Consider the following 27,391-nt stretch of genomic DNA (forward strand, 5'->3'; position numbering starts at 1 on the left):
TTTCAAAGTATTTGGAATTGAAGAATGTTTATTTTTGCATTCAAATAACTTTTATTTGAGTAGAAAGTAAAGGAAATAGCAAACATTATAGAAGGTATTGCGCATTGTGAATAATTTTCTGAGAAACCATATAATTTTACTTAAATCCGAAAACTAATTTAAAAAAAAAGTAAATGTTTTCAGCATCATAAAGCTGCCTTTACGCGCTTTACGGCATTAGAATGACAAAATGTTGTGCATCTGTGCATATCAAAGTTCTGTTTTGCAAGTTATTCATATAACCCTTTCACCAGATGAAGCAGTGATGCATTAGCGCTGAACGTCCGGAAGAAATATTTTATGTTAGCTAGACAGAGAAAAGAGAGAGAGAGAGAGAGAGAGAGAGAGAGAGAGAGAGAGAGAGAAGCTAGACAGATGCACAATATTTTGTCATTCTAATGCTGTAAAGCAAATGAAGCCAGCTTTATGATGCTGAAAATATTTACTTTTTTTTAAAAAAAAAAAGTAAATATTTAAAGATAGATAGATAGATTGATAGAGAGAAAGAGAGAGAGAGAGAGAGAGAGAGAGAGACTCTAAAGGTTTCTTGAAAGTAGTTGTAGAGACCTGAACAAATAAATAATCGTTTTTTTTTAAATAACGAAACCTGTGGTGCGTTCATAAGTAGAAGAAACACACGTATAAACCACAGTGAAAATTATTTAATTGTAAATATTTCATCCTAAGTATCTTAGGACATCATCAGTACAGTATTAAGCAAAAATTAGGATACAGTTAGGGCACATGATTACAATAGAATCTCATGAAAACGTGCATAACGTGCTAAAGTAGTACAAAAAAAAAAAACTTACAAACCTATCAACCAAATTTACAACTTGTTACCTTCTCCTAAGGACAAATTCTCACCCTTGATGTTACCTGGTGTTTATGAGATTCCATGCTCATGCAAATTGTCTTACTTTGGACAGACAGGTAGGTCTGTTCAGAAACGCATCTCGGAACATCAAGACCACATTCGTCTTCTTAAACCGCAGAAATCTGGCCTCTCTCAACACGGAATTGAAAATCCAAGCCATAGGATCCATTGGGAAAAGGCTAAACTTTTACATATGTCTTTATATAAACATGAACGTTTATATAAAGAAAGTTCTGAAGCCCTACTACACAGACCAAACCTAAACCGCAACGACGTTCTTATTATTCCTAAAGTATGGGAAATTATCATACAAAACTGTGTTAAATAATTAACGTTTTTTTTTTTTGGTACTACTTTAGCACGTTATGCACGTTTTCATGAGATTCCATTGTAATCATGCGCCCTAACTGTATGTTATTCCTAATTTTTGTTTAAATACTGTACTGACTATGTCCTAAGATACTTAGGATGAAATATTTACAATTAAATAATTTTCACTGTGGTTTATACGTGTTTCTTCTAATTATAAATAAATAATCGGAAATTGGTTCACGAAAGTACTGATACAGGTCCTCTACACATAGACAATATCTAATGGTTAACATGGAATGTTCAATCCACAACAGAATAACGCTTGAAGCAATGTTGCAGTTTGACTTATGTTATCGCCATCCAGAAATATCTACGAAAGTTGCAATGTAATCTCGGTATTCTTCTTTTGGTGATATGATTCGTTTATCGAGTGTTACGGATTAGAGTTTCATGTCTCCAAATACCAAAGCGAAATTTGCTGAAAATATATTATTAATCCATGCTTTTCTTTTAAATAATAATAATAATAATAATAATAATAATAATAATAATAATAATAATACAGTGGCGTAGTCAGTAGTCTAAAAATTAAAAAATTTAATTGAAATTAAAACATACTTAGATATTTAATAGTAGGATATTTATGTAGGCTTATTAAACCACTTTAAAATCCCATTAGCGGATAATAATATGTTTAGCTTATGTAACTCAGTGCTTTGATACACACAGAACTACATAAGCTACACACAATCCAATCAATGCTGAATGGATTCGATTTCTTTCTCACATTTTGAACAAGACCGAATCAGAAATCTGGAATATATTCTCGCTTTCAACTTGTAAGTGAATGTTCTGTTGTTTTTTATCACATATTCTTCTCTTGCATGCTTCTGTATGTATAGCCAATTAATTTTATATTTGTTTAAATGAATAAATAATAATCATGCCTAGGAATGAGTTAGATCAGTGCTATGAATTGTTGAATGTTCCACTGAGTATCATCGTTGCTTGACTAGTGCGCTGTGTGAGTTTCGCAATGGCAAGATATGAGATATAGGATCTCGAGTGTATTCAAGTTTCACTGTGAAAACAGACATTTACTAGAGATTCCTTTTCTAGAATTAGATATGTTTTAGAGATTTTACTCGTAAAACGATATTATATCAGTTATGTTTCAATCGGCAAGTAGTTGACAGATGCATAGAAGCTCGCAAGTTACATCTTGGCAATCAACTGTGTCATTTTGTTACTACTTCTTTGGCCCTTTGAGCAGTAAACAGAAATACACTCCTTACCATAGTTTTATTCCCAAAACAGTACTGTTGATATTCAAATTTGAAGTATGAGTTTTTGTAAAGAGATATTGTAGTCTCTTAACTTATCAGTTTTATGAATAATTAATTTAAATTCTTAAAAGTTTAAACATTGCAAATCCTTATTCTTCTCTCCTCAGAAAACAGGAAACACTTCAATATCATTTTGAAGCACTTAACCTCTTTGTCAGCTGTCTCATGAAGAATATTTGGGGTTATTGGAAAAACCAGGAGATAAAAGGAAGATTTTAAAATTGTAACATTGTTTAGAAATTGATAAACAATGTTATAGACGAAGGATCCGAGTTTAAAATGCTATATTAAGATATCAATATTCCAAAAATTCACATTTCAATTGAAATGGACTTATGTCGGTTGTATCAAATTATTGCATGAATAGTATGATGATCAGGGTTGTTATTCTTCAATGAACATAACAGGCGTAAATGTTTTATGCAATGCACTCCTCTTTTATTATTATAAATTATTTGTGTTTAATTTAATTTATTAAAAAATATCACTTTTCATGTGTTAGACATATCAGAATCCAGCTATTCTTCCCATGAACATCACTAATCCCGATCGTTTGTCCATGATAAGAAACAAAAACGGATGGTTGGCCTCGAAAAACTTCCCAGTGAAGCTCCCAATTCTTTCAACTATCATGGCCGTTGAAGCGCTCGCAACGCTGCCCCTTTCATCAATGTGTACGAGAGCACGATGAATCAAATGATTGACATGCAGCTGCCCACCAGGTGAGATGCCGCTAAGGTTCGCATCGTTAGGCGAGAAAAGATCCCTTATGCCAAGTTTCCACAGCACATCGGACATAACTGGACTCTGGTTGACCGTAAACCTCGGGATTCTGATATTGACTTCTTCCTTCTTCATTTTGCTAATCAAATGTTTTATAACCGACGAGTTCAAGTGGCGTTGTAGACGATCGAGTCCGTCTAGTTCGTCTGGAAGGACGAAAAACATGCTGATTCTTCCATCTTTAAACGGTAGTTCAATGATGCTCGTCTTCAATGCTGTGCAGTGTCCGTAAGCAAGGTTGATTTTTCCCACCATCATCGGTGCCGATACGTGTAAGTGAGGAGTGACGTAAAAGCGCCCGCTTGGCTCTGTCATTTCCGGATCAAAACTCCACATCCACATCCCGTTGAGATGAAGTGTGTTTACTAAAACCATTCGAGTCATTTCACCGGGAGTTTTGAAAAGAACGTTCTCTATTCTTCCTCCAGTTTGCCTGTAAACCCATCTGTTGATGGCAAACTGAGCCCCGGTGGCATTGGCAAAGTTCACGTACTCAACCACGGAGTTGTAATAATACTTCAACGCGTATTCATAGAATCGAGAAACTGCCTGCGTTTCTTGAATGAACAGTCCGTTTGCTATAACCAGCGAGTCACTGAGGGACTCGTCGCTCGTGAGTTCTTTGACGATCTTGCCGTACGCTTCGTGAACGTAGGAAACATTTACGACACATACTCGAAGAGCCTGACAGATTTCGTAGGCGGTGTGCTTTTTAGCACCCAAATGGGCCATCAGTATGACACTGAAAACGCTGAATGGTGAAAAGACGACGTTTTCTTGAAATCCTCTTCCACTGGACAGTTCCTTGTAACTGGAGATGGAGAAGTCGAGAACGGCATCCACCAATAATGCGTAAATCGACACGTGGGAACCCGTCCTTTCTGGAATGCATACTGGAACTTGGAGGACACACAGAAGAACAAGTGCCACTGGCGTCTTCATGACTGGCACATCACATCAGCATAAAAGAGGTCTGTGAAAAAGAAATAAAGAAAGAAAAATACATTTTTCCCTTCTTAAATTGGCGTGTTATTTTATATATCTTTTATCTACTATTCGAAACCAAAAATTAAATAATGAGGATCATTTCAAAAAAGGTTCTGCACACTGCGCATGTCTTTGCATGATGGTTTGGCGTGATGGTTCTTTCTCTAAATCTGAGGTATTTAAATTCGATTTATTTTTCATTAAGATGGTTATGAGAATTAGAGCGCGCGGATCTCATTTGAATCTGTTATCCATAAACAAGCAAACAGATTCAAAACAAACGTATTAAGCACGCTGTGTTTCAAGGTCATAATTAAAAGATCATAAAGAATGATAAAATGTACATTTAAAAGAGCTCTTTGTAAATCAAGCTGCGATTCGAAAGGATCAAAAACAGTTAATTTCTTTGAAAATATAGTTGATAAAAAATAATTCGCAAATTCTTCTAATAATTGATTTTAAAATGAAATTATCCTTCTATATAGATTAAAGGATAATTTCTGCCTACTTGTGAATATGTTTTAAGCTCACAGAATGGCCAACCTAAAGTCTGTAGGTTGCATTTGACTTAACTAATAAACTAGCGCAAATATGAGGAACGACTTTAAAATTAGATTAAAAAAAATTATAATTATTTATATTTATTATTCATTATGATAATTATAATAAATCACTAAAGCACTAAAATCAAATAATAAGAAATAACTTCACTTTTCACACTGCTATAATCCATTTAACAATAGAAGTATTAAAACAAATCGAAATAATTTCAATTGAATTAATATTTTTAATTTTCAAGAAAAAAGAAAATGGGAAACATTTTCTTTTTTGCTCAGAAAATTTGCTCATTTTCTGAGCAACATAAAATCCCATCTCATTTTCTTTTACATATTGGGACAAAATGGCGACCACATAAACATCACACTTTCATGGGGCTTGACAAGAAGGGACAGTTAATGGTATCTCCAGAATTAGAGCGTAAATGTATACGTGTGTTCTCAGTATGGTTCGTCAGTTTTACGGAACAAAAAAAAAACAGCAACCAGTTATCAAGATATTTTAGTGCCTTTATAAAGCACTAAAATAAAGCCCTGAGTCCTAGATTTCGAATTAGAACTTATTTATTATCATTATCCACCCTGCAACAAAGGAGTTCAGCAATATAACTATCGAATTTTTTTTTGAAACACGATAACTCTCAATAACCTTGAAGCGAACTTCAAGGTTATTTAAAAGTTCAGAATAATAACTTCATAAATACTCTAATTCTATGAAAATGTATGGGAATATTCTCTTAATTTAAGAATATCATTTTAATTTAACGAGCTAAATTTCACTGGAGCGAGTTTACCTGTTTTAATTAAAAATAAACCACCAAATTGGAAATTAAAGTCTCATTTTTTTTCTCGCGTGTACTAATAATACTGTAATGAAGACGCACCTGCAGGATACGGACATTAATATTTAAAATCACATCACAATAAATTAATAATTACATCTATTGCACCAAACCAAAAAAAGAACATTAAGTAAATCGTAAAAGAAAAGAAGAAAAAATATGCGAAAGTAACTCACTTTTGAATAACAAACACGTTTAATAACATGTTGCAATAGACATCTTGTTTTTCGTGCGATTGATGACGAACTTCAACTACTCATAAATTATATTTGAGTATACCTGCAGGCTGAATTTAAAATTAGGTGTCTTTCTTGGAAAGAGAATTAATTTGTATTCTGAGAAATTTTTCTGGCAAGTTGCCCAAAGGACCAGAGAAAGAAAAAAATAATCCAAACGTATGTAATGTATATATACATTATAGAGTACAAAAAATAACGTAAACCCCTTTACTTGTTCCCGATACACGTACCTACCTACTCTTGTCTGCTGACACACTATGTTCAGGAACATGATTAAGTCGTCCGAAGGAAATTCTCGTTCAATTGGAGAGAAAAACGCATGCGAGAACAACCAGTCTGGGTTAGAGGCGCTGCTAATTTTTGTCGGGTGCATTTGTCTAAAGAAGATCCTGTTTGGATGAATAATACGATAGGATGTGCGAAATTGTCTACTGAACTTGGTCTGATGAGAAATTTGTGTTTCTGATATCATCAGGAAATCTCAGCAATTCCTTCTATGGAAAAGTGCAATGGATTCATTGGAGAAGTGGATGGAATCTACGGTGATCGCTTCAGTTATGAAGATTATTCATGGCTAATTTATCGATTTGTATGAATGCTTTAGACAGTGGAGATGGTTAAGGTTTTTTTCCAATTAGGTAGAGGTTACTTTCTCATTTGTGTGGTCCTAATGTAGCCTACGAGAGAATGACCATCTAACTGACCACCTAATACTGTATCAGGGAAATATTATTTCTTTAATCAAAGTAAGTATTCAAATGAGTGTTAATGGAGAATACCCTTAATTACAATTATCTTTAATAATAAATGCGATAGAAAAATTTGCCAGAATTCATTGCGTTTTAGACGTTCAAGATAATTTCCATCGGTTCTGCAAAAAAATCTACTCAGTATATCGATTTGAATTACTCCCTTATTAAATTGAATCCTTAAAATAAATATTCTTTTCTTTTCCATAGCGTTATTTAAAATAAATCAAGTAAATATGTTTCATAAAACGTATGGTATTTGACAAAAACTGATTATGCGACTTAAGGTGATAACGCTTTTTTCTTTGGAAAATACAAGACTTAAATAATACCGTTTCTTAGTCCAAATGATTTTTTTATATACTTCAGTTACTTCTTTCAACATTGCTTAACCCGAAACACTTCCTTCTATCAGCTCTTAGTTTTGTAAATTCTCCTTCGTTTCCAGAATATTAGTAGATTTAATTCTGCATACTAGTTTTCTTATCAAAAGTACAATCATAGTGTGCAAAGTTATCGACACTAATTGACAACAAAGGCTGTTTATCAGAATTGTACAGCTATGATAAGTTTTAGAATGAACAAGTTTTTCCTACTGATATCATCATTATCTGTAATGATACTTGTATGACGAACTTCATACAAATCCTTGCATCTCTATGATGAACATCTCTATAATCTATATGAATCGATGATGGCTTCATCTCTATGGTTTCATCATTTCATAATAATAAAAATAATTTAGACGATTCGACCGTAGTCATCTTATGATTGTCTCAATAAAATAACTGCAAAAATGTTCTTAGTAGTTCATTCAATTTACATTCTTTACTCAGCTAACTGGTTAAGAATTCCCAGAATTCTACAAAGAATTATCAAGAAAATCCTCACTTTGTTGTATGTAAATATTCAGATAGCTGACTCAGATCGTACGGAAAATTTACTTTGGGCTTCCAAAATTTTATTTTCATTCTAAAAATAAGCGATAAAAATGGAATACCCTACATTTCGTGAACAGATTTCGCTTATTTCTTGTCATTGTCAAAGTCATCTTAATATAACAGAATACATGCTGTTAAGAGAATTTGCTGCATGGCGATTCACATACTGATGGTGAATCGTATGATCTCTCTCTCTCTCTCTTGTATGTATTACAGAAACAAAACAGATAAAATGAATATTAAATAATTATTCAGCACTAACAGAGAATTTTACAAGTTATTGCAGCTACCAACGCTTAATTATTGAAAATAAAAACTTGTTTTCAAATGCTCAACCGAATTATTTTCACTTCAAGTACACTTCAGACGCGCAAAATTCACGAGCAGTTATTCGTTAGATAGCGGATTGGTCCTTGTATTAAGCGGATTTTAAATGCCCTTAACACAAGGTTAAGGTTACTACATTCAAGGTCAAGCAGGTAAGCAAATTTTAGAACTTCTTTTAAGAGATTTAAGGTCATTCGGTAAGCTGCTGAATATCTTTACACAAAAGCGACCGAATACAGTTTTTAAATTGCGCGTAAGAAAATTGCATAACATGTTGTTTTTCTTTTGTATGATTCTATATAGATTTCATCTCCAGAACTTGTCACATCAGTTTTGGTATAAATCTTCTAAGCACACCCGTATTAGGTGCTAATACGGGTGTGCTTAGAAGATTTATACCAAAACTGATGTGACAAGTTCTGGAGATGAAATCCTTAGATGAAGCATACAATCACAGAAGAGTTAGCCAGAAGAAGCATACAATCACAGAGCAATTTAGTCACAATCCAAGATTACTTTAGGTGCATAAAACATCTAAGGAAAAAAAGTCGAGAAGATAAACTCCATCTCCTCTACCGAAGCCTAACCCAGTAAAAAATACATTGAATTCATTTAATGTACAGTTCTCGATAATCATGAAAGCATTTAGAGTACTAAATACTGATTAACAAGCCAGCATAAGTACTACTGTATCGTTTTAACTCTTGCAACACTGCTCAATAACAATTAGAGCATCATATACCAAGGATATTTGCTCAACATTTTTACTCTGCGAAGAAATGATGCGATCCATATCATTGTAACTTACAGACATCTAGACTGTCTACGGTATATAACTGAAATGTTTACTAATTCCTAAAATTAGGATTTATTGTTCACTACGGTGTCATTTCAATCTAAGTTCCAACTGTAATATAAATCAAGATTTGGGAGATTTGGTTAACAAAATGAATCATTATACTTATAAGTACTAGATAACTATATTTCAACACACACACAATAGGTTAAACCTTATATATCACAACATTACCTACATCTGTTTGTTTTAGCAACAGTAATGCTCGCATACTCTGTGGCTAGTTGAAAAGTACAGTCGGATCACAGTTGGGGTGGAGTTGTGTGTATAACACAAGTACTTGATGCCTTTTCGTAAAAGCTAACCGATAAGGACAGGAGTTAATGATGGCCGTATAAATAGACGCACAATTACATATCTCCTCCGGTGGCTACTGTACTCTTAGCCATGAGATGGCTATTGGCGCAAAGGTTTACTCTCCGTCCTCCGATTGGTCCCGCCTTTGTGTCAAGTAAAGGTCAACGACCCAGAATGGCACAGGTAGTCCGGCCTTGGAGGATGACACACTTTAAGATGGTCCCCCGAACATTAAATGTCCAATTCCCCTTTTCTCTACCACCCTTGAAACCTTTGAAACTCTAGGTTTGCTCGCAAAAGAGATGTCTTACTTTTTTTTTTTCGTTACCTACCCTTAGAATCGAAGAGGAGAACAGAGTTTCAAAGAGCTTTTTATGGGTGTCTAATAAAATCATCTGTATAAGAATAAGAACCTATAGAAAGAGAGTATTTGAACATCTAGAAGTGGGAATTAAAAACGATATGTATTCGCAATAAATATACATATTCAAATACTTACACACATAAGATTTTATCCCAAAAAAGATCTTTAAATCCTGTCAAATATATTCCTTAACACCATGTGTTTTTTCAATAAAATATTGAAATACCGATTCATTTTATTCAGATTGAGAATTATTAAATATCTTACGCATTTAACACTAAGAACAAATATTAACTTCGAACTTCATTAGATTTCTTTAATGAAGATCCGATTTTTTATATTTTTTTATTTAACACGTATGTAAAGTGTTTTGGTACAATTTACATGAAGAAAGGATTATACAATCGCCAATTCTTTCTCAATTTGCAGATAAATCTACTTATTACTTGTCATTCAGTATATTTTTAACATAGCGAATCGTGTACAGTTTCGAACAACTTTTCTATGAATATTAATCGCTTATTTGTGTATTAAAATAGGATCTCTTAGAAAAATAGACATTCATTTGTATTTTTAAGTTTGTTAGAACTTAAGTATTAATCATTTCAGGCCTCCCTAAAATGATTTACATGCGTTTTCTGTTTTTGAAATGAACTGTCATTGTAGGATTTTTGGTTTCTAGAAACCATGCGAGAGAGAGAGAGAGAGAGAGAATTAGAGACAGAGGGAGGGGATACAACATTATATATTCTATATTTACGTATGTATATAGCAATTATGTCTTTCAGAATTGAATTTATGATGCTGCATTACTACTGCTATCATTATAATTCGGAACCAAATGCAGTAGACCATTCTGTGATACTATCAAAGTGGTACTATCATTCTATCTGAAAAACTGGAATCATGAAGCGTACCGATTTAAGGTCAATAATTTTTCTTTTATTGAAAAATAGAAAATGTGTTATTCGGAAAATAATACAGTTGTACATGTCTTATGGGAAGCATTCTTCATCATCATCATCATCATCATCATCTTCAATTATAAGAGGCAACTTTGTTGACGACGAATATTTCTGTAGTTTACCCAATCTTCCTTTAACTTCCTGTACGAGGACCACATAAAACATTCATTCGTTTTCATACATTTTAAAAACTAATTCAAAAATTACCTGAATAAATGCTTTCTAACCAATCATTTTCACGAACATCTGCTTAAAGTCAACCAATCAGATGTATTGACTGATGTAATGAGCAATGAATCTCTTACATACAGCCTCAAATCAACGACATTTAAGAAAAGATTTCGATATTTTAATGCAATCAAATTATGAACATTTTGAAGATAGTCCTATATTGAAGCAACCGAAGAAGACGTTACATCGCTTGTATTATAAAATGTGAAAAAGAAATAGTTTTTTCTTGAACTAACTAAATGCCTCAATAGTTTCTAAGATGTTGAGCGTATGCATCGAAAAGGCATATTGAAGAACGCATCATAATTTAAATTCAAACATGTGATTTAATAGAAACGCGCTGCTCACATGATGAGCAATTTTGCCTTGCAAGCATTCTGTTTGATATGTTTTCGTTACTAATGATGTTCAGAATGAGTTTAATATTTTCGATGACTACCTTTATTCACTCTTTTGCCAGTTTCGATACCTGATTGTGAAAGAAAATCTCGGAATTCTCACGTTGGAACAAAAATCTTTTGCGCCTAAAAACAAAGATCTCCAAATTGTATACTTCCAAGATATTGTAAGTCTGCAATTCAGAGGCCAGTTTGTTCAATTTCTGAGATAATAGATTTCTCAGAAATATTTGCTAAACGACTCTTCATTTTTTTTAATCGCCCGATTGGAAGCACGCACCTTTGATTATACAACAATCTTCCGAATCTACTTGCAGACCTCTTTCTTTTTTTTTTTTTTTGTTGCCCTTCATTTATGTTTCGGAGTAATTGAAGCAAATGGCCCCATAACTTAAGATATTTCTGATAGGATATCCACTCGCACAAGAAAAGTAATTTTAGTGACTCGATCTACCAGCAATTTTGATGCTTACTGTGGGCTACCCGATATGCTATTACCTACAGAGTATGTAATTATGTATTTACGTTAAAACCGGACACTGTTCTGGACTGTTCAACAGAATCGATTTCAAGATCACTTAAACATCGTAGTAAACCAGTTACAGTCTTATTCATTCAAATTTTATTATGAGCGCGATTAACATCCGAACTTCGCAAATTCAACCTTATTAAGCATAAAACATTGTGCCTAATTACAGTTATATTCAAAGAGAATTATAGTTTTCTAACTATAATTCTCTAGTCAAAGCATACGAGTCTAAAAGTCGTTCAAATACATTCAGAAGTCTTATTATCAGTACTTCTAAACATCTTCTTCTGTTCTCTATTACAGAGAACAAGCCGAGTTCTTGAATTCTCAGTCCTAATCCACTTATGATATACGAAACGCGCTAGAGATTTCGAATGTGACTGATATTAAAGTATACAATTTAATTTCATCAAAAGGATTTATTCGTGCATTGCTTATCAGAATTGTTAACACCTATTTAGATTGCTTTTAGATATTTCTTCTCGACTTCTTTGGTTTTTGTTTTCCTTCACTCTAAGAAACTCTTTCAGAATATAAAAAAAAGGCAATAGCTTTCATTTCGACGATGTTAAATAAATCATAAAATAGGGGATATTAAAGGTCTCCTTATTTCATAGCCGAATAAAAAAACGAAACCCTGACAAGTGTCGAAAATTGAGCAAAGAACTTATGAGAATGCAATCCTCGAAATAGAATACAATAAAAAATATTTTATTCCACTATGAAATGAGAATAGATCTTTAATATCCTCTATTTTTACTTTTAGTTGTCTTATGGAAAGAGACAGAAGTTATCTATAGAATAGGATTAAATCCGGGATTTATTTTTAGTCAAGCTAAAGTGATAGCATCTCATTCACACATTTTTTTAGAACGGAGTGAAGAAAAGAAGGAAATAACGAAGGAATATTTTTCAGAATTGGAACTTTATTGCTTGAAGTACTTTTTATGAGAAAATTCTAAACGTACACATCAAGACAGAAAAATATGCAGCACTTTTTTAAGTTTACTTTTTTGACAGTTTGTAGCCTTTTTTTGACAAACTTTGCGATTTAGTGTATATTGAAGGTTCCCATAAAGGACAGAAAAAAGCTGCCGATTTGTTCATGCTAAGAGAAAATAGCTGGAATATACAGCATTTAATGTTATCCATTTCTCATAGCGTCATAGGATCATAAGACATCACATCGTTTATTCCCATAAATATCTTCTTAATATTATTCTTTGTTATCAAGCAGCATAATTCGCTATTATTAAAGCGATTAGCTATATACAAATAGCCTATCACACAATGTGCGTCACGGGTGATGCGTAGTACGCTCCTGTCTAGACTTTCACCATAACGCTGTGCATTTCAGTGACTATTATACGATATATAATCCGCAAACTCCTATTTCTTTAAGAATTCTTATTTTTTTAAAAAACCTTCGTTAATTCTTTATCAATTTATTGAAAGTACCACTAAAAAGCTATTTTGAAATCCTTCTCTCTCTCTCTCTCTCTCTCTCTCTCACACACACACACACTTTTCAAATCATCTCATTTTTAATATCTTGACTGATGATAATTCGTTCATCATTAAGTAGCTTCTAAGAAACACTAACAGTTTATTATTATGTGAATATAATAACATCCACAGTTTAGTTTGAAAGTATGTACCTTTACCTTTGTTTCTTTTTTTTTTTCATCTTCTTTCAATCGGATATACGCCGTTATCATTTGTATGCAGTTGTGTGCAAACAAAAAAAAAACTTCCGCGTTCCTCAAAGCACATTTGTGCACGTTCTCAAGATGCACGATGCAAGACTGCAGAGTAATGTCAACAATGGTCTTTACAAGGTTTTCAAGTCACGTCAGCTGTTAGCACTTTATTAGCATTTACGTGTCCTTTACTCATTTCCCAAGAAAATTGTCTCGCGACGGGGAGGCACTTTGATCCTGAGCGTTTTCAGTAATCCTGGTGTGTGCGTACGTCACCAACAGACTACAGATTGAAGTTAATCACATGGTTCCTAAGAAAAGCAGTGTAAGCAACTTGCTGATACCAATATTATGCAAGTTACGTCACATCATGAAAACCATGAGATGCATTTTATCATGTGGTGCTATTGCTCTCTCATTATCAGAGAAGGAGAGAGAGAGAGAGAGAGAGAGAGAGGAGAGAGAGAGAGAGAGAAATCCATTGTCCCGGACTCTTTAAAAATGGAGTGATTCTCATGTAAGATTTTCTGTTCCTCTTCTCCTTCTTCCAGCTTAATATCTCAACTCTTTTGATTTTGGCCTTAATATTTTTTGATTATTAATTCGATTATTGCGCTTAGGAAGCAATATGTTCAAATCCATCAGACAAGAAAATAAAAATATCCACTTTTTTTTCTTTGGCCATATTAACAGCCGATTTTTTTTCAAAATGCGGAATAGCAACTGACCAAATAAAATATTTAGCTGCTGGAAAAAGGATTACCATCGCCTGCTATGAAAAACGTGTTCATACGTTCTGTCATCGCGCAAATTAAATTTTTGAAACGCAGTTTACTTTGTGGTAACTGGCTGTTGGGCATCATATCAATGGCAGATGCAGTTTAATAATAATATTACAAACTCGCATTTATTAAAAATATTTGTAATAAATGCGAGTCTTTGGCTACACTTTCTTTATTTCCTATCATTGTGCCACCTTGTTTTTTATATAACTCTCACCCACGAAAGGTGATAAAACTATAGCACATTTGCATCACGAGTGCTAAGAGCTTTTTAATTAATTCTGTTTTATTTATTTACTATCATCTATCATTTATTTATTACACAATTTGGAAACTCTGCCCTTCATAACAAAGATGGAACTTTTTCAAGCCGCCTCAGATCTCCGAATAAGCAGTAGTTGTCTCCTACAGGGCATGAAATTCATCTTTCCCTAAAGACCAACATCCACAAAACGGAAGAATTCAAACTCGCAGACTTTGAATTCAGAAGCACAATTTTTTAATTCTGCCCATATTTTCTTTCGTATTTATTTAGTGAAAACGTTTCACAATAGTTTTGTAAATAATTCAATATTTTAGAGAAATGATGCTTGGTTTATTCTTCCTTTTGATTTTTGTATGCATTTATGCCTTTTAGGATAATAAAGCGGCTGACCATCTGAAAAATGATTATTTTAACTATTTTTTTAAATGACGTGCAGTAGTTTTATATGATAAAAGATATACAGAAGCTATATAACTCAACTACACTTGACTGTACCCACAGATTGAACTTCAAATTAGCTTCTTATATAAAATTCATTATTATTTTCTGTTTGAAATATCGATTAGAAAACAGTATTGCACAATGTACTCTCTATAACTATAATTTGTTAGTTTCGTTTATGCGTAAATTTAGACTAATATTCCATCAAGTCTATTATCCATAGAAAACATCGGCACTTCGGAAGTGTTCGTGCATTCTCGGTATGTGCTGATAATGTTCACATATTCGCCTCGCAGTTTTTTGCCGGATTTATAAACCACTCAAACATACTTCATAAATGTATTGCTAACAAAGAGGGCAAAATAACCAGTTAAATTAATGCGAAAGTCGATTGTACTGTTTTAATAATCGGTCATCTTATCTCATCACTATTTAAAACCCTAACTTCGAACCAGTACAGTTTCATTATATCCCAAAATCTGCCTCTCCTGATCCCTTCTTATCTAGCATTTCAGGTATCTTCAGAGAAATATTCGCTTGTATTTTCAATCCTTTTATGCATCACAGATTCATTAAGCGTGATGCATTCAAATCCTGACAAAGATCTAAAGAATATTTAAAAATACATATTTTCAGTTAGGAAGATATAAAGAGGATATTTGTTCCTTAAAACACATTACAATTATTATTATTATTTAATGTAGGATTGAGCGATTTCAATCTAGAAGCATGAGATCAGCCGCGTGGTCCATCGGAGGGGGGGGTACTGAATATTTATTTAATAAAATCGACCATATTTGGCCATTCATTAAACTTTTCGCATCAAGGCCACGGTTGCAGATATTCAAAACGTACACACACCAGATCTTTGGTAGGGATATTTTGTGAATGTCTTTAGAAGGGAAGATGCTTTTCGTTCCTGTCACTTAAAGTAGCTTAAAAAAGTTCCATGGTCATTGATCACCTCTAGAGCAGAAGTGACGGATTATTTAACCTACCAAATGCGCTATAAGTCTATAACTTTTCACGGGTAAAATCATTATAAAAAAGACAAAAGAAAAATTGGTTGAATGAATTATATTTGTTGGCCATTATCATACCCTTTCATCTTTCTCGTTCGTGACTTCTGTTTCATGCGTTTGCTTTACTCTTGCACATCTGTGTACTTCCCAGAATTAATTTATAACTGTTTATAGTTTTATTATTATTATTATTATTATTATTTTTGAAAATATTTTATTTTGTTCTTTTGCATTTATATAATTTGAAACATCCCTATTTCCAACGTTGTTTTTAATATCTTTCTTTTCTAATATTTTTCTAACGCTTCATATTTTGCGGTAATATCTTTCTCTTATATCTTATTTTTGTGCATTTTATATTATTTATTCTTACCTTCCCATCTTCCCTTCCGAGAATTAAAATGGAGTAAAGACGTCCTTTGAGAGATGTGAGATTAGGAAAAATTGAGTTTTTGTTAGAAAACAGGCATATGATTAATATAATGAAGTTGATCCGATAAGTTTGTAGTTAAGTTCCGAAGACAGGAAAATTGATTCAACTAAGGGAACAATTTTAATAAGTAGCACAATAAAGAATTAAATTTATTGTCGTCCAACTAGTTCTGATTAGTTTGTATTTAGCTACAGGTATTTGCATGCGAATTTTTAAAGATATGTCATGAAATATGGAAAGAGAACTGTTGTCTTGTTTCAAGGTACGTTTTTATTATATGAAAAACAAAACTCAATCATCAAATGTTAAAACAAAATCGCAACTAAGTTTACAAAGACCGTAATGTCACTCTGTACTTACCGCGGTTGCTCTGTCTTGGTTTAATTTGAAATGACAATATTGACTTGTTCCGACTATAATTTTAACATACTGTATAACACTTAATTTGTCATAATTTGTGTCATATTTCTACTCTTGGTGGAGTGCACTTCACACAGAATAATAAACATTTTCAGTACAGCATAAAAAATAAATAAAATAAATTAAAAAACAGGCTAGCTGTTCCAACTACGAATTCCACTTTATCAGCTTGGTTCAGGAAAGACATGTCAACAAAATTGAGGTATTGGTGTTGTAACAAAAGTTAATTTCTTGATAAAGAGAGCCGAGTTCAAATCTCCTCTTCGGAGAATGAACATTTTTAAATCCTTTACTATTCCTGGAAAGGTTTTTCCCCTTCTTATTCTGGCAATTCAATCTTTTTTCCTCCTCCATCAAACCACTCGGTAGATATTTGCATTCGAATACAAATATACATATCGATCGAATACATATATTAATATGCAATCATATTTTTATCACGGAAACTAATCATTTTATCTGTATTCAGTCATGAAGAAGCCAATACGGGAAAAGAGAAGGCGTATAATATAATTATATGCGTGCGCTGATACATCAAGACACTTATTTCATCTAACATTAATGAATTCTACATAATGACCTGTTATGACGAAATAAACTGAACTTTGATAAACCTAATTTTTTGCTAAGATAGAACGATCAATCATATTTGCAAGCCTTCCAGTTGTGAGTTCTGTCCATATTATTGGTCTATTTTACTTGAGGGAAAAAAATCCCTGCCCGCTCACAATCTCTTAGGGGGGGTCCTCTCTTGCTAAATGGGATTTAAACGTAGGTCTTTCCATCAAAATGGTATCACTTATTCTTCTGACGGGAGGGAGGTATTTATTCAATGCGCAGTAAAATAAAATATTTCTACCCTTGTTTTCCCATCTGTCCATTGCGTCATCTTAGGATATGTTTATCTTTCCTTCTTCCCACACTCTAAGAACTTGCAAATGTTCTGGTAGGTAGGCTTTGCATAAATCTTGCGCATAGTTTTTATTGATTACTTGCAAAAAAGCGCTTAAAGACTGTCCTGCGTTGCTTCAAATATTTATTTCGCAGCGCAGTTTAATCTTTTTGTAAAGATCAAACAACTGAGAGGTCACCCTGAGAAGGGAGCATCAGTGTTTCATTTCCTCCCTAAATTTTTCAGATGCAACTGATGTTCAAATGCTTTCTTTTGATATTTTGAACCAAAACATATTAACATAGATTTCTTTGTGTTGGAGTGCAAAGTCGTTACTTACGTTTTTCTAAAAACGTACGGTCGCCAATATGATTCTTAAAATATCAAAACAAAATCAACAAATAAAATAAAACAAAAAAACTTTTACAATTCAAGAATTAAAAAATAAAAATAAACAAACTTGAAAGATTTCTCTTCCACCTGATTAGAATTTGTAATAATTTAATTTGTTTGATAAAGATTACGGAGATTTTCCAAAAATCCTCCGTAGAATTCAAACAAGGACCTGTGCTGGCCACAGAGTACTTACTCCGTGACTTGCACAGATTTTAAACTCCAATATCCTTTAAAAACCTCCCACACGTAGTGAAATATCAAGTGGGGTATTGCATGTAGATATTGAACTGAATTATTTGCACATTATATTTATCATTACGTTATAGACAATGTTCGTAGTCCTTCAATTCTTGGGATAATTAATACAAACGGGGGGGGGGGGGCAAGTTTAAACTATAACGTAACGTCATGAACATATTAACAGACGAGACAATACCATCATTGTGTATCGCGATTCATCACAACTTATCACCGATTTGACTCTGCTTGGGACAATGCTTGCAGCCTTTCCATCGAAAAACTAGTGCAATTATCATATATTCCTCTACTAAAATTACTGTGAATGCTGCTGCTGCACCACACGAGTCAAACACTGCTTGGGATTATATTTGCAGCCTTTCCGTTGAAAAACCTATGCAATGAATGTACATAATATTAATGCCAAAACATTACGTACATTCAGTGCATGGAGTTTGCTATAAAACTCCACAACAGTCTTGAACTTTTGACTGATAGAATCTATTACTAAAATCGCTGGAACTAATTTTATGTGAATCTTATCTACATTAGTATTAGTATCCTGGGTGGACTAAGAGTTAATTCAAAAATCTGATTTACAAACTAAAGATGGGACTTTTTAAGCCATTTTAGGCCTCTAATAAGCGGGAAGGTTGTGTAATTCCGGGAGAAGTAATTTATCTACAACTTAGAAACATTTCTTGCAAGAAATATCCTTAGGTAGTATATGAATTTCATCGTATCTGAAATGTGTTAGTTAAAGATTTGATAGGATAACCACTCGGCCAAATAGGCTAACCGAGGAGATTTCTGATTCGTGAAAAACGGCAATTCAAATTATCTAGCACATAAATTATGTGTTCTTCTTAATAAAAGAGATGCATGCAGTAAAGTGCATATCCTGCTTACCGTGACTGCTGTTTACATATATGGTTCGCATTCATATACGGTAGTGTAATCGGTGTAAAGGTTTGCTGTGTAAGTTATATGTAATGTATACACCACGTGACCATAAAATCAGAAACAATATCTCTGATCAAGTATCGAACTGTAGTCTTATGAACCTTATTAAAATTAAACGAATGGCCTAAATTCTGCAAGTGCCTGAAATGCATCTTGGGTAATTCATTGATGTAGCAATAATGCCCATACATTCTTCAGTGGCGAAGGTTGTGGACTTCGCGCAATTAAGCGTCCGACAAGTGGGCGGAGAAACACATAGTAGTAAAAACTACAGAAATCACCGTCTTCGTACCCTAGTCTTAGGTCTCGTTATCTTGGGTGGGGTGGAGCGGCCAGTAAAGACGATCGATTTCGCCGGCACGTCCCTTAAGCTACTGACAGACGGATCTGCGATGATGGATAGACGTGTTATCAGTTTGAGAATAACCATCGCCTTTGGGGGTTGACATGCAATACTGCAGGATGAGTGAGATTTGAAACATTGTATAAATGTAGGGATTGTATTTGTTTCGTTGTAGACATATCAGCAGGGCATTCCATTGAAATGAACATTGCATATACTGAAACGACTGTTCTGTATTCTATCCTCTTCTCGTGCTATTTGTGCGGTAGAGGTAGAGTATTAAATTATACTGGGTTATATTGAAATATGATCAAAGCAACAAAGATAAGAGGCTAATTGCATTCAGCCAAGTAATTCTTCTAGCCAGTTCGATAGTTTTTCTGGTGAAAAAACGAGTTTCCAAGAAAAACAAAAATCTCACTATCCTCGTATCAGACCGACTAGTAAAGATGCATTCATCTGACTCAGGTAATAAACCTTATTATTTATTAAAATTTTGTTATTATTAATGACAAATTTGTCACTAATAACACGTGTAACATCTTACTTCCAAATTCTAGTTTGGAGCGTAGAAGTTTGAGAAATGCAATCACCAGACTGCGTATTTTTGCGCAATTCAAGTCGATTTGGATTGGTCTCAGATTGAGACGAAAATATTAGTCCAACTACTGTAAAGGTCATTCATCCTTATTGGTTTACTGTACACCTATTTCGTTGTTTTTTTTTTTTTTGTATTTCTTCTTTCCATTTTTATGCCTTTTGCGATGGTTGCCATTGACACAATTGGATCTTGTTCCTAAGATTTCTCTGTTACTTGTCGGGCATCAAGAATGAGGCTATTCTGAAAGCATTATATAAATAGCACTTCAACAAGTTCATCTTAGAAGCCTACAAGAAGCCTATTTCTCTCCTCCTGAGAGAAATAAATGGGAAAACAAATCTCATCAGAATAGAGTGCAGATGAATATTGTATATAGATGAATGATTTTACTTCATATTTTAAAGTTTCTAAACGGATAAATATACAACTGTCTTTGGTTATGCAGTGAAAGGAACATCCGTAAAATGGTAGGTTGACTTGAAATTTTGCGTGCTTGTCTCGATTTGAAAACAACTACTTATATTATAATACTTACTGTTCCCAGTATCGTTTCCAGTAGGAAACGATACTGGGAACAAAAACGCAAATAATCACATTTAGTTACATGTAAATAAATGTGCGTGAGGCTTATTTTTATTGAAATGAAAAAAAAACAAACACTAGATTCCTTTTATTTTAATTTTCTTCATTGATTTTGAACAATTCATGCATCGTTTTACACTAACTTTTTTTTAAAGTTTCAATCTATTATTTTGGACTTTACAAAACTTACAACCTCCTCGTACGACTCATGAGGAGCTACGCTCACTCTGAATAAAAACAACAACAGAACAATTTTACCATTATTATTAACTTTGGAAGAAGTGTTGAAAAACAGTCTACGTGACTTTTGACACGTACATGACCCCAACATCCCCTCCCTCCTGAGTCAAAATCATTCTGCGCGTTTTCTCCGAACGCAAACAAGCGTTAAAGAAAATGATTTTGTTGCTTGAGGCTCGAGTGTTTTCGGTGGAACAGAGGAGGTGTCTGAGAAGGCGTGTACATCCCCTGGTCTTTATCTGTGCTTAGCAGCACAAGGCGAAGTCTGGCGAAAACAATTCTCGTAGTCTCCTTGAAACTGGATAAAGCCATCACAGATTTCACCAAGAACATTCCGCTTTACAAAGAAGATAAGATGTAAGTCTACGAGAATATAGAGACAATTCTAATACTCGTTTAAGTATATTAGAAGTGTATGTGTCAATATATGTAAAGAGTTTCTTCGTTAGTATTTCTTATCTGCAGTGAGTTAGAAAATTTAACTCGCATTTAAAAATTAACGTTTGTCTATTGTTTAAGCTTTTAGAATCAGAGCATTAAATGTAACTCAAAAAAATACAAGTTTCCCTTCTCTTTTGAATTGCGTAGAGTAATTGAAATATATATAATAAAGCACACATTATAAGTCTGCCTTGTATTCAGTACTGAAAGGAGCCGAGAACAAAAATTTCTTTATATTTTATTTTAAATTTCATATTTTCGTTTGCGATATTGACTTGGATGAAGGAAATTGAGAAATATCCCATTGCACGTTGTATTGTTTCCAATATTAGTAGCGATCTACTAAAGGTTCACTTCATTATTAATGTAGATGAATAATGAAGTGAAAATAATTGTTTTTCATGATGAGCATGCTGATTTTATCAACCAAAAGACGAATGTAACAATATATTAATAACAATAATATGCCACTAGCATACGTGGCAAAACAAACTAGTAGGTTTAATTAAATATCTATTACGACATATTAAACCCAGTGTTAGTTATTTTTAATTGTTTTTTATTTTTATGGTTTGCAAATGAAACCAAAGTAATATGATGGCAAATAATTATTCATATTCGACCTATCGAAGAAATTACATGCAATATTTACGCAAAAACCTCTTTTATCATTTTTAGTTATTTCAGTGTCGTTTTATTCTCCATAAAAATGTATTCAGTAATTCACAGGTATCTCGTAATTTTTTGTAGGAAGAGAAAAAAACAGGAATTATTATCATTTATTATTTTACTAGGTGAATTTGATACTGATTGCGTAATTTGGCACTGCCAAACATAAACGGTGTTATCATATGTTTGTTTATAAATGTCTGTATATTATCAAAAATATGGGGGGAAATATGAAAAAAAAATAGGAGAACACGAAGGAGATGGAAGTAGAGGAAGCCATTTTACAAGTGAAGTGGAGAGCCGTTGTCACCTTAAAGTTGGATTCAATTCTTTTGGTGGAAAAATAACAATAATAATAGCGAAGTTCATATCAAAATCCAGAGTACTTTAAGAACTTTTCCCTCTTCTCAACTTGATTTCATAAAAACCCAATTAAAACTATCTTATTTGCATACTTTGCATTGTCTATCAGCTGCATCTGTTTCAGTGAACCAAAAAAAAAAAAAAAAAAAACGATCTGCCATTTATGATTAACTGACTTCAGTTGAAAAGTCCTCGTCCAGGTCTTTCTACTAAAGGCTTTGAAGTTATAGAGACTCATAATAAATTCTTCAGAAACTTTTAATTTTAGCTCTATTGGTATGTTGTAGTTTAAAAGTTTATTTTCAACTTTCTGCTAAAAATAAGCAAAAAAAAAATGTTTTCCTTTGGAAAAGAGCGTTGCAGTGATGATGAATTTCAGAAGTGATTAACAACCATCAGAAAAGTGCTTTCCATTATACAATTTTAATCTTGTCCTTGCTCTCTCTCTCTCTCTCTCTCTCTCTCTCTCTGGATTTCTGGAAGATGAATATATAACAGAAACTACGAAAAATTGACAAATAAAACTAGATGAAAACAATTGACAGAGAATTAACACACTATAAAATTCAACAAAATCAGGAATAAACAGATCAAAGAAAATGATAAAATACAGCCAATAAATGGTGTATCCAGAACAAATAAAAAACAATACAATGTAAAAATGGAAAGAAAGAATGGAATAAAATAGATGGGTAAAAATTTAAATTAAAAAAAAGTAAAGAGAAAGAGGAACGGAAGTGAAGATTGAATTATTAATTCCAATACAGAATTAATTGAGAAACAACATCGGTTCAAACTTCATCTCGGCCCAGCTAATAAGGGAAATTTTTGCAAGTGAAATGATATTTCTCATTCAGTAACTTCACTGGTTGTTTATAATGCACGAATTTTAAGTCGATTAACAGCGTGTGCAATCGCTGTCGATCCTTATGATCAGTTCACTGAAAATAATTCAACAGATGTGGCATTAAATAAAGAGCAGAATAAAAGTGAATGCTATTAAGATGATTTCAGACAAAGAATATTATTTAATTTGTATGTTCCATACACCATTAACTTTGGAAAGTTATTGAGAAATATATTTTAGATCAAGCGAACAGAATTCTTCTAGTTAGTTTTCGTAATCGCTACAGCGTTCAAAGAAGTCGACTCTCTGATTTGGCTGTGTGTTGTTGAGTGTACTCTACTTTTTAAAATTTTGCAATTCTCACTCAGTTTATACCCTCTCAGATTCAAATCCAATCTATAGAACACACTGTTTTTTTTTTTTTTATAAAATCTTCTCAACACATACAAGCTGTCCAGCAATAAAGCTACGGATATGATAAGCTGGCCTCATAGCTGCAGTTGTTTAGGCCGAAACTAAACCCTCACTCCAGGTAATGATTCTCTCAATAAGAAAATGCACTATTTTTCCTACAGCAACATTCTATCTTCGGCTTTAACGCCATCAATACATCTGACACATCGAACCGGAGCAGAGATATCTCGAGTTAAAAGCACATGCGTTCCACATTCCAAAATATTTTTACTTCCTGGATATTTTATTCTTTGATAATCTTTTATTTTCTTTTTTAAATTACATTTTTTCTTTCCTAATTGCTTAGAAACAAATCAGACTTTCTTCTTTTCTAACTTTTTTCTTATATTTACGTAAATCTTTATACGAGAAGCTTTGAAGTATCCAGGAAATATCTGTGGCTTTTAAGTGTTTATCGAATACAGTTTTCGCTTATTAATATGACAGCACTTGGGATGTAATATAAAAACCTAAAGTCATTTATACATCTTAATTAGCTAGCACGTTAATGTTAAGTTGTTAGATATACTCTGCTAAAGGACTGTTTCTCCTTTTCGATTGTGACCATCAAATTCACCCTCGAATGAGAATGACGATAAACTATCATAAGTAATAAGAGCGTATAAATAACACGATTAATAAAAGCATTACAAAGAAATGCGAGTATGATATTATAACTAGTACTCGTGTACAGCAGTATGTAAACCTTATATAGCTGGCTAAGGCTCCAGTTTAAATTGGTCAAATTAAAGCGAAATTGAGAGGTAGAGAGAAAGTAAGAAAATATTCCAAATTGCAAACTTAAGGTTGTGCAATAATCGCAGTAATTCTATCATATAAGTACGGATTAACAAATGAGTGCTCATGCGTAGATAAAATACATCTAATATAAGAAAAATCATCTTGAAATACCACAGATGTAGATTGTCATCTCTCAAGAAACTTCGAGGATTGCAGAGTTAGTTGGGAATACAGAAATATTTATACATAGTTCACAGATGTTTTAAATAGGAAACATTTTTTATATTAATCAGCTTCCTTTGGATACCTTCTTCCTGCTGTTTACTGATATTAGAATATTAAGCATATGCGACACGTAAAACGTATAAGTTTTAAGACACACAAATTCATATTTTTCACTTCACTCTTCAAGTCGCCTTTCATTTGTTATTCTAAATAATTTTTACTTCTTTCGTATAAGTAAAAAGGACAGTAGCATCTTGTGTGGGCTAGGAACAATCCCCTCTGGCATTCGTCTCCAGGTGGGTTCTGTTTACCAAGTATCGTAGCGTAATCCTGAAAGTCGTGTGTTTTTCAGAAGCCCAAGAATATTTATGCGAATCGTGTAGTTAAGGTTGTGCAATAGATTATGTTCTAGAATGCAGCGATGAATGCTATGTCACAAATGGAATAGACATTTTTGCACTCTTCTCTTTCATTTTTCCAACAATTTGTATGAATTTGGTTTAGAATGATTATATAAATTCCAAAGTCGATCGAGAATCAACCAAACAAATGCAATGATTTTGTTGTATCAACAATACGTATTTTTCAATATTTCTAATTGAAATCTCATTAGTCGAAATATTAATATCTATTCTAATAATGCTGCTTATAAAGTAAAATGATTTGCAAATCGTATGTTACATTGCTACCATGGTTTGGTTTTTATTCTCGCAATTAAATGCTATTTGCGCATTGCAATAACCAGTACTGCCTCCTAGATGGCAGCACTAGTCGTCAAATTTCTTCGTCGGCTAATTTAGGGCGCATCGTGGAACTGAGAAGTTCGCTTCTGCAAAGCTAATAGGGATTTTTTTTTTTATAAATAATTCATTAATACTGAGAACCTTAAAAATTAATACTTAATGCTTTCTAATAATTTTTCTGAGTCACTCTCTTACCTTTGGCTTCCTAAAGGATAAAACGGCATTAACTAAATTTTCACAGTATTCACTAATGAGCTAATATCTGTTCGCTATTTATTCGTAGAGCAATAACTTAAAGTATACAAACGTCCAGAATTTTTTTTTTTTTTTGTATTTGTATCTGGTTTGAAACTCATTGATTAAAAATATAAAATACCCATATTATACACCAAGTTGAAAAACTGATATCTAAAGACCTTTTGGAAATGATCAATAACATAGAACTTACATGACACTCTACACGAGTTGCCTTGGTATTTGAGCTACTTAAAATAATATCTCAGGAGTGTTATTGTTGTTATATATGCGACTGTGCTTTTTTAAGATTCTGATTTAAGGTTTTTACTTTTTTTAAAAGACAAGCCTTATAAACTCAAGGCGTCGCTATAAGTACAGATCAAACTTTTGCAAACATCGATGACTTATATGAGAATCGAACACGCAGCCTGTTGATTAGAGAGGGTGCGCCGTTACTATTTTTAACGCACTGATTCTCCAGGCAAAAGACAATAATACCTCTGATAGCTCTATTGCAAACACTGATAAAATACTAGTACAAAAATCGGCTCTTTGAAGATATCGTGTCAGTAGTAGAATATAACAAAGCAAGTTTTCTCTTACAGCACTACTCAGGAAGATTGAAAACGTATACTACGCAGCGCAGTACTGCCTTAGATGGACAAAGGATTAGAAACCAAAGCCGACAAGTTTGCAGTAATGAAAATCTCTAGTCAGTACAGTTGTGACCTCACATGGGCAATTACATTTCTTTATCACTTAAAAGACATTCTCAGTAATTCTTACCACAGTGAAATCGAAATCACAGTCCATAAATTTAGGAAACACAGAAGTTGTCCACTCAGTCAACTCAAGGTGCAGTAGGCCTAATAATCTATCGATGGCTAAAATATAAAACACGGATATTTTATTTGTCATTCAAGTTTTGTTTAATAAATTACTAGGTTTATAAAGGAATTAAAAATACCCAAAAATTATCAAATTAATCCTATTAGCATAATACTTACAACATTTAAAAGCGATTAGCAATATACATTTTTGAATCAAGACCAGTATAATGTTAAGTAACAAGGTGACAAAATCAAAACTATCATACCTGAATTAAAGCTACTTACTTTACCTTCCGGATGATTTTAATAAGCCAATGTCAGCAGCACTATTAGCTAATGTACAATAAACTGCTAAACTAAGGAGGTGTGAAATAGTTCTGATCTATGTAATAATAACAATGAGGAATATAAAATGTGAATGGGAATTCAACAGAAAAGTAAGAACAAACGAATAAAGATGTCTGATCTACAGAAAAGCACAATGACATTTTGAAGAAAGATGTACAACAGTAATTCTGTTAAATATATCTCAAGGAATATAGAAGATAGTGAATAAAGAAACTTAGTGAGATCTGGCATAGCACTCCTTTATAAAGGAGTCCGACTTCACTTTTTTATTCAGCTGTTCACTTTCTAAATGAATTTAAAGCTTGTACATGTACTGGGAAAACAGCCAATGAAAACTAAAGGAAATGGGGCAATCAATGTCAAACACCTGTGTTGTTTCTTTTTTTCCCCCTCTGCTTTTTATTTTTATTTATTTTTATTTTTTTTTTTTTTGTAGTCGCTCCCTTACCTCGTAAGTGGCTGTTTATGTTTCAGTAGAACAAACTAAAGACGACCATTTGGTTTATTTGTGTACTTAAAATACAAATCACTTTCTGAT

At 33.0% G+C, this 27,391-nt stretch overlaps 1 protein-coding gene across 3 annotated transcripts; it reads right to left on the reverse strand.

Annotated features, from left to right (window-relative positions):
- Window positions 1-3,049: 3,049 nt before the first annotated feature.
- Window positions 3,050-27,057, reverse strand: LOC150108621 (iris-like). Of its 3 annotated transcripts, XM_090416079.1 has the most exons (3): window positions 26,791-27,057; window positions 26,462-26,559; window positions 3,050-4,330 (listed from the first exon to the last, which is right to left on the reverse strand). In XM_090416079.1, exon 3 carries the CDS (start codon window positions 4,297-4,299, stop codon window positions 3,082-3,084), a length of 1,218 nt encoding a protein of 405 aa, XP_090272205.1. In that variant the 5' UTR covers window positions 4,300-4,330; window positions 26,462-26,559; window positions 26,791-27,057; the 3' UTR covers window positions 3,050-3,081. The 3 variants fall into 3 exon arrangements, with proteins under 3 accessions (XP_090272205.1, XP_090272204.1, XP_090272207.1); XM_090416078.1 differs by lacking the exon at window positions 26,462-26,559; XM_090416081.1 differs by lacking the exons at window positions 26,462-26,559; window positions 26,791-27,057 and adding an exon at window positions 25,887-25,982.
- Between the last annotated feature and the right edge of the window lie 334 nt (window positions 27,058-27,391).

This window comes from Typopeltis vanoorti, chromosome 3 (genome assembly GCF_054136105.1).
Source record: "Typopeltis vanoorti isolate ZY-2024b chromosome 3, IOZ_Tvanoo_1.0, whole genome shotgun sequence".
Lineage (NCBI taxonomy): Eukaryota > Metazoa > Arthropoda > Arachnida > Uropygi > Thelyphonidae > Typopeltis > Typopeltis vanoorti.

Excerpts from the sequence above, each read along its gene's own strand:
- LOC150108621 (XM_090416078.1), bottom strand. The coding sequence starts at position 4,299 with ATGAAGACGCCAGTGGCACTTGTTCTTCTGTGTGTCCTCCAAGTTCCA.